This window comes from Brachycentrus maculatus, unplaced genomic scaffold (assembly GCF_059751285.1).
Source record: "Brachycentrus maculatus isolate JH-2025_06_01 unplaced genomic scaffold, ASM5975128v1 h1tg000363l, whole genome shotgun sequence".
NCBI lineage: Eukaryota > Metazoa > Arthropoda > Insecta > Trichoptera > Brachycentridae > Brachycentrus > Brachycentrus maculatus.
Window position 1 is genome coordinate 225,991 of NW_028281112.1, and position 8,146 is coordinate 234,136.

General features: G+C 36.5%; 1 protein-coding gene across 1 annotated transcript; it reads left to right on the forward strand.

The window, feature by feature from the left end:
- Positions 1-1,880: 1,880 nt before the first annotated feature.
- eIF1 (eukaryotic translation initiation factor eIF1) lies at positions 1,881-2,628 on the forward strand. The gene has a single exon (XM_088269810.1). The coding sequence runs from the start codon at positions 2,027-2,029 to the stop codon at positions 2,357-2,359; it is 333 nt and encodes a 110-aa protein (XP_088125936.1). The 5' UTR covers positions 1,881-2,026; the 3' UTR covers positions 2,360-2,628.
- The last annotated feature ends 5,518 nt before the right edge of the window (positions 2,629-8,146 follow it).

Consider the following 8,146-nt stretch of genomic DNA (forward strand, 5'->3'; position numbering starts at 1 on the left):
AAGTCAGACGTTTTAACCTGTTTGTGAGTTGGGTAGTTTAAAAAAAATACCTAACGTCCAAGTGATTCTGAAATCTAACTACGGCTTATGCAACACAGTTTATCATTCCCCTAATTAGGGTTCAACTATATACGTTTTATAGCCAATACCTACTCGTGAATGGGTTATTTTTTCTCACTCTCTAGGTTATCAAAACTAACTAACTAATCATCACGCCGCTTCCCCGCAGGGGTAGGCAGAGAGAATAGAGCGCCACACCACTCTGTCCTTGCAAACATTCTTCGCCTCTTCCACGTTCATGCATCTCCTCATACATACCCACAGATTATTACGACTCCTAACCTAACCGCTTTCAAGTATTTGGCATAACTGATATTTTCTTGTACATAATTTCTACATTATTTCTTGTCCACCTCCGTGTAATGGTCAGCACGCTCGGCTACCGTTCTGGAGGTCTCGGGTTCGATTCCCAAGGGGGGTAAAATAAATATAAGTGATTTTTTCACTGTAATATTTATTCAATATTATCCTGGACTGGTACCTGAAGCGGAAGGTTGATCACCTTTCCTTCATGTGTAAACGATCAAGATAACACTGCGTTTATATGACGCAGTGCCCTATGCACCATTGGGTGCGGATAAGGGATTTTTATTTTTATTTTATTTCTTGTAATTCATGAGTGAACATTCTGGGGAAAAATACTCGTGCGTTCTGTAGTTAGGGTGAAGTTTGGTGTGTTAAGAGTTCGTAGAAGGGAGAGAGATGCGAACCGAACACATTTATGTTCGGTTCACTTCTCTCTCTTTCTAATAGTATTTACTAGAGGTTTAACTAATCAGCTAAACTCTTCTCTCTTATCGGTTTATGTTTCCAGTTTATGTTTTTGGTGGGCAATTGTCAAATCGCTCACTCCTTTCAAGAACGTCATAAATCAAAAATCGACAATTTTCAGTTGAGCGTGTTTTCTAAATGCCCAAAAAATGTACTATATCCCAGCAAAAGCGGCATATTTTTTACTTAATATTTACCCGCTACAGGACAGAAAGTGTTATTTTTACATTTTGAAGAAAAGGTATTGTTTAATAATTTTTTTAAATATACTTAATATTTTTCAAATGGAGAAAAAACCTTCAGGTTTTACCTAAAAAGATCTGTTGCACAGTAAAAAGTTCAATGAGTGGCTTGATATTTATTTTTAATAAATTGTTTTATATTTATAAACTTTAAAAACGTTCTCCTGAAAAATCAAGTATTTTGATTTATGACGTTCTTGAAAGGAGTGAGCGAAATGTACCGGGGAGCTAGTAATACCCAATACGCAACCAAATTTGTGCACTGTTGGCGCGATCATTTTTCAGGGATCGAATCCAAAAAAGGCATTAAGCAAGGACTTTTATTGAAGAAGTGGTCATTTAATTAGGTTATTTTTTAAACATAATTCTTTTAACAAGTACAAGATAGAAAATTACCCTTTTTAATTCGTAGGCTATTATAATAACTTAACTCAATCTAATAAAACACGCATACACTCACACACAAACACATATAATAATTATTAATCGGGGTTTGATACCTGCATTTAGTTTCCATTACCATTTTTTTGTGAAATGAAATAAAAAAAAATACTATCGATTTTCATTAAAGTTTTCGGATTTTTTGAGGTTTTTACCATTTTTTTACTCATTATTGTATTTAAAAAAGTACTTGTCACGTTTTGACGACATTTTAACCTTTTTTATAAAACCCCCTGTACTAGATTACGAAAACCAAGCGAGATATTATTAAGGTACCTACTCAGCGTTTTATTAAGTATTTTTTTACAATGGCCACACTAAAACATCGCAAACCATAGAACTTCCGTTTCCTGCGTGACGCGTTTTGACATAACTGGTGTCTAGTGGTGTCCGCCGCCATTTTGCCCGTTCGCTGTGTAGCAAACGTAAACCGCATCCGTTCGAATCACCAAATTCGCGAGTGCCCTGCGTATCGCAGTATTTTTGTTTGAAGTTGCCATTTTTTTTATCGCATGTCCATCCAGAATTTAAACAAGTTTGACCCGTTTGCCGACGCGTTCAAGGGCTCGGACGACGACGTTCAGGATGGACTAGTTCATATCAGGATCCAGCAGCGGAATGGGCGGAAGACCCTCACCACGGTGCAGGGCCTGTCGGCGGACTATGATCTGAAGAAGATAGTCAGGGCGTGCAAGAAGGAATTCGCTTGCAACGGGACCGTCGTGGAGCACCCGGAGTATGGAGAGGTCTTGCAGCTCCAGGGGGACCAGCGGGAGAACATTTGCCAATGGCTGACGAAGTCCGGCCTGGCCAAGTCGGACCAGCTGAAAGTCCACGGGTTCTAGCTGCATGTCGCCATCACACTACCGTCCTCGGGGAATCCATTCCGCTAACCATGTATTTGGAATCCATCGACGCGTACAGAGAGATTTTCAAATTAAAAAAACCAAAATACATAAACATTCTTTGACGTTACTCGCCACCGCCCGAGCAGAGCGCTCCGTCTCGTCGGATTACTGAACAAATATAATTTAATTTTAATATACGATAATCTCTCGCAGTTAAATGTCTCATCCTGCTGTATTTAAAATAAATTAAATCGTTTTTTAACTTGGTTCTTGTTTTATTTACATTCTACCATCATATTGAGGGCGTCCGCCATCTTGTTCGGGTGACAGATGAATCATCTGACATTCTTTGGAAGTTTTCCATTCGTTGTTTGGATAAGAGTGCAACTATGTGTTGTTTTTTCGCAATGCGAATGCTTGCATTTTTATTATTATTATTTTTAAATACCAAAGTGTCGGGAACGATATTTTGGGAGCTGTCACAATGCTAGCGTACGCGGGGAATTTGTGACGCTATAAGCTTATCCCTGCGAAACTTGTATTCGCGTGAACTTCATACTGTGGTTTTCCAGTATGCCCATTTTTATTATTATTTCTTTATGGCTTTAACAAACAAAATACATTATAGTAACAATATATGAAAAATGAAGAATATAAGAGGGGATTGATATAGGAGAAAAAAACAATTACAGTAATTTACTGATATTAAGAAAAATATAAAATAAACTATTCGATCTATATGAGTTATAATAATAAAAAAATATAATAAAACCCTTATCCGCAGCCCAATGATGCATAGGGCACTGTGTCATATAAACGCAGTGTTATCTTGATCGTTTACACATGGAGGAAAGGTGATCAGTCCTCCGCTTCAGGTACCAGTCCATGGTAATATTGAATAAATATTACAGTGAAAAAATCACTTATATTTATTTTACCCCCCTTGGGAATCGAACCCGGGACCTCCAGAATGGTAGCCGAGCGTGCTGACCATTTCACTACGGAGGCAGACAATATATACATATATACATATATATATATATATGTATATATATATATATATATATGTATATATATATATATATATATATATATATATATATATATATATATATATATATATATATATATATATATATATATATATATATCGTATCGGTGTACAGTGCAATTAACTTAATTGTCTTTTGGTTCACTTAAGTTATGTACTTTTAAAAAAAAATAACTATATATATTTATTTTATTTATTGTTTCGGCATTAACTTTGTGGTAAGACATGTTACAATGATTAAAGAAAACAATTAAGTTATTATACAGACCTGAATGATGGAAGTTTAACTTCTGAAACATGTAGTCCATAATAAAACTCAAGTGGTAAAAAACGAAGTGTTTTCTTTAATCATTATATATATTTACATTAAAAACATGTATTCTAATTTTATTTATTTTTTATTTAAGTTTTACTTAGTAACCAGACCAATTGAAAATAAATCTTTCTTGAATTTATTTTGCGATTGGCAGGAATCGAACCCGCGTAGCCAGTTTCGCAGTCGAGCGTCTACCCAACCACACCACGGCACCTGCCGTAGGTGTATAATGTGTGCAAGGAAAGTGATTTGTTGGAGAACCTTGACGAACCGCAGTATATAGTTTTTGAAAGAGATATATGTATGTAGATCTGGATGTAAAATATTGGTAAATGAGGATATTTTGGAAAAGGTAGATGATTTCTAGTCTGCCTCCGTAGTGTAATGGTCAGCACGCTCGGCTACCGTTCTACAGGTCCCGGATTCTTTTCCCAAGGGGGGGGGGGTCAAATAAATATAAGGGTTTATTGTAACTGCAGACAGTTGGTAGAATTCCATATTGAATAGTTGGGTAATATATCCAAAATTAAACAAGGTTTATTGGATTGAATTCTACATTTATTTATGAATATGTAGTAACACTCTTGTTTTATTTTATTTTTATTTATTTTAAACTTCATGTACAGAAAATAAAAAGTACATTGGCAGCTTATTGCTAAAAAGCAATATCTTCCAACCGACCAAAGACGGACTAGTGATATTGATCAAAATGTTTGATACCATATATAGCCGTTTGCAATCAGAGGGTAGATAGTACTTGAACACTTAAAAAACATAAATTACAAATTGACATTTAAAAAAAAACATAAATTACATATTAATATACCAATTACCAATTAACAAAAGACGATAATAAGGAGGGCAAAGGAAGAAGGGAGTTTAGGGAATGAGGTAGAGGGAGGAGGTTTGATGGGCAGTTAGGATTCTAATGACAGATAGTAATGTCTCAGACGTTTTTAAAAGTTAATACATATTATTGTCTGATGTAATAGATTTTATCAAAAAACTAAAAAACAAAAAGATGAAAATGAAAAAAAAATAACAAAAAAGTATTCTAGGATTCTAATGATAAAAAGGTAGAATCAGGTAGTAAGTTTAAGGAAGAGAGAAGGGGTCAGGGGAGGAGGAGATGGACAGTTAGGGTTCTAAGGTAAGATAATGATGTTTCTTGTTGGTGTTTGATAATGTCTTAATAAGACGAAAGGAGTCACGTATTAACATATACATAAATAAATGTAGAATTCAGTTCAATAAACCTTGTTTAATTTTGGATATATTCCCCAACAATTAAATATAAGTGGTTTTTTCACTGTAATGTTTATTCAAAATTACCCTGTACTGATACCTGAAGCGGAGGGCTGATCACCTTTCCTTCATATGTTAAAGATCAGGATAACACTGTGTATGATGCAGTCCCTATGCACCATTGGGTATGGATAAGGGTTTGATGATTTTTATATCTGGGAAGTGTGTTCCCTAGGGGTGGAAAGGAGAGTGTTGGGAATATTTAGATTGAGATCTTGGGAGAATAAAAGAGGCATTGGAAGACCGAATAAAAGATGATCTGAGGACGACGGCCGCTGTGAGGGGTAGAAATTGGCTGCAAGCAACAAGACAAAAAAATGGAAGGATATGGAAGAGGCCCATATCCAGCAGTGGAAGACAGAAGGCTAAATAAAAAGTTTCTGAGGTATCTCTACATGAGAGAGTACGGCTATTATCCTCGGCTCTACCCGACCCAGTTCCTCCAGGGTATGCTCGGCTACAGCAGTCTAGAGACTAGAAGGAATGTGTATTTGATTACGCATTTTTATCCATTGTTGCGTGGTATGATGGATAATCCTGAAATTATCCGGAGCATCGGTCTGTATGTTCCGATAGTTACCTAAGACAGCGTCGACATAGATTGTTTCACATTCCTATACACAGGACCAACCTGCCGATGGTTATGCCTGTAGGAAGAGCTACCGCTATGTTGAACAATATCTCATTGGATATAGTTCTGTTCCATGTGTCTGAAGGAGTTTTCCGAAGCGGGATTCTTCTACACCCAATAGTTCTTGCATATATTTTATTTTTAATGTATACGATTAAAATTTTTTATAGTTTGTAATGTATTTATTAATTGAAATAAATAAATTGAAAAGAAGATGCTGGGAACAGAGTAAAAAGTTTAATCTGTTGACGCCAGGGCTGTGGAGTTGGAATCGGAGTCGCGGTGTTTGGGCCGGAGTCGAAGTGGGAGTCGTAAAAAAATGAGCGACTCCAACTACTTTTTGAACTAACTACAACTGATTTTTAAAATTATTATTATGAACGTCTGTTGTGCACAAATGTTGTTGTCTGTTGTGCACAAAACCTACGACAATGGTTTGGCAGAAGCACCGAATCTCTGTACCGAGCTGCAGCATCAAAAGTGAAGATAGCCATGATGATCGCCGATCTTTGTTAGAAGTGGCACAGAAAGAAGAAGTAGATTATGAACGTCTGTTGTGTACAAATATTTACCTTGCAGGAATAAGTCGCGCCGATATGGTGAATTACCGAGATCCATTTAATGAATAATAATAAATAATAAAACCCTTATCCGCACCCCAATGGTGCATAGGGCACTGCTTCATATGAACACAGTGTTATCTTGATCGTTTACACACGAAGGAAAGGTGATCAGCCCTCCGCTTCAGGTACCAGTCCAGGGTAATATTGAATAAATATTACAGTGAAAAAATCACTTATATTTATTTGACCCCCCTGGGAATCGAACCCGGGACCTCCGGAACGGTAGCCGAGCGTGCTGACCATTACACTACAGAGGCGGACGAATGAATAAAGAATTTAATGAATAAAGTCTACAAAAATGTGTTTGTCTCCTACTTTCTCATGTTGAAAGAAAAAGACCATTTGTTTGCACTCAATTTGCAAGCATTTTTTGTCAGCCACCTGGTCATGGCTGCGTGTTGATATCATTGCATTACACAAACAAAATTCTCTTAATTTCTTTATCAATTTTTGTAATAGCAGTGATCAGAGATAAGTTTCCTTTGTAATAACAAAAAATGGCTGTACGCAACGGTAGGAAACAACCAGATAAAATTGAGCTTTTGTGATTCGGAGTCAGGTTGTTGGTAAACATAGGAATCGGAGTCAGAGTCCTGGTTTTTTTATTCCGATTCCACAGCCCTGTTGTAGCAAATTCTCCAAACCATTATCCCGCACCTCAATGGTGCATAGGGCTCTGCATCATATAAATGCAGTGTTATCTTGATCGTTAACACACAAAGGAAAGGTGATCAGCCCTCCGCTTCAGGTACCAGTCCAGGGTAATATTGAAAAAATATTAAAGTGAAAAAATCACATATGTGTTTGACCCCACCTGGGAATCGAATCCGGGACCTCCGGTACGGTAGGCGAGCTCGCTGACCATTACACTACGGAGGCGGACAAAATTGTAGCAAATTAAAGGGACTAAACTAACAGTGCATAATGGGGTCCTAGTGTCAACCGTAATGTATAGGTAACAATGCAAAAAATATTATCTCTTAGGAGAATAATGTAGGTAGATGTTGGGATGGTGGAGTTACAAATGAATGGAAGATTAAGATAAGCATTTTACCATCAAATAAGAAGGGTGTGTTAAAATGGTTTGGGTATTTAGAACTTATGAGTGAAGAAAGAACATATCGCTCACTCCTTTCAAAAACGTCATATATCAAAATTGTCAATTTTCAGTTGTGCATGTTTTCGAATGCCCAGAAAATGTACTATATCCCAGCAAAAGCGGCATATTTTTAACTTTATATTTACCCGCTACAGGGGAGAAAGTGTTGTTTTTGCATTTTGAAGAAAAGGTATTGTTTAGTCATTTTTTAAATTATACTAAATATTTTTTAAATGGAGAAAAAACCTTCAGGTTTTACCTAAAAAGATCTGTTGCACAGTAAAAAGTTTAATAAGTGGCTTGATATTTATTTTCAATACATTTCATTATATTTTTAAACTTTAAAAACGATCTCCTGAAAAATCGAGTTTTTTGATTTATGACGTTGTTGAAAGGAGTGAGCGATATATCAGGCAAATAATTAAGCTTTTGGAGAAGTAAGCAGAGGAAAATAAATGTAAACTTGCGTGAAGTACTTGAAATATAATTCAACCCCCTAATAATTGGGTGAGGTGGCATGATCGGAAAGTATATGTGAGGAGATGCATGAACATGGAAAACCTCACCGGTTGACTCCTGACCTGACCACTCTGATATACTCGGTCATGCCAAAATTTCCTTGGTCCTCCTCTACTTCTTTTTTTAACTACATTTGCCTAATTTTTTTTTACTGTTCTTTCCTCACTCGTGCCCAATCCACATGCCCAAATCATCCCAAGCCACCTTCCTTAGTTTGCTGGATAGTGCTCATCTCAGCCT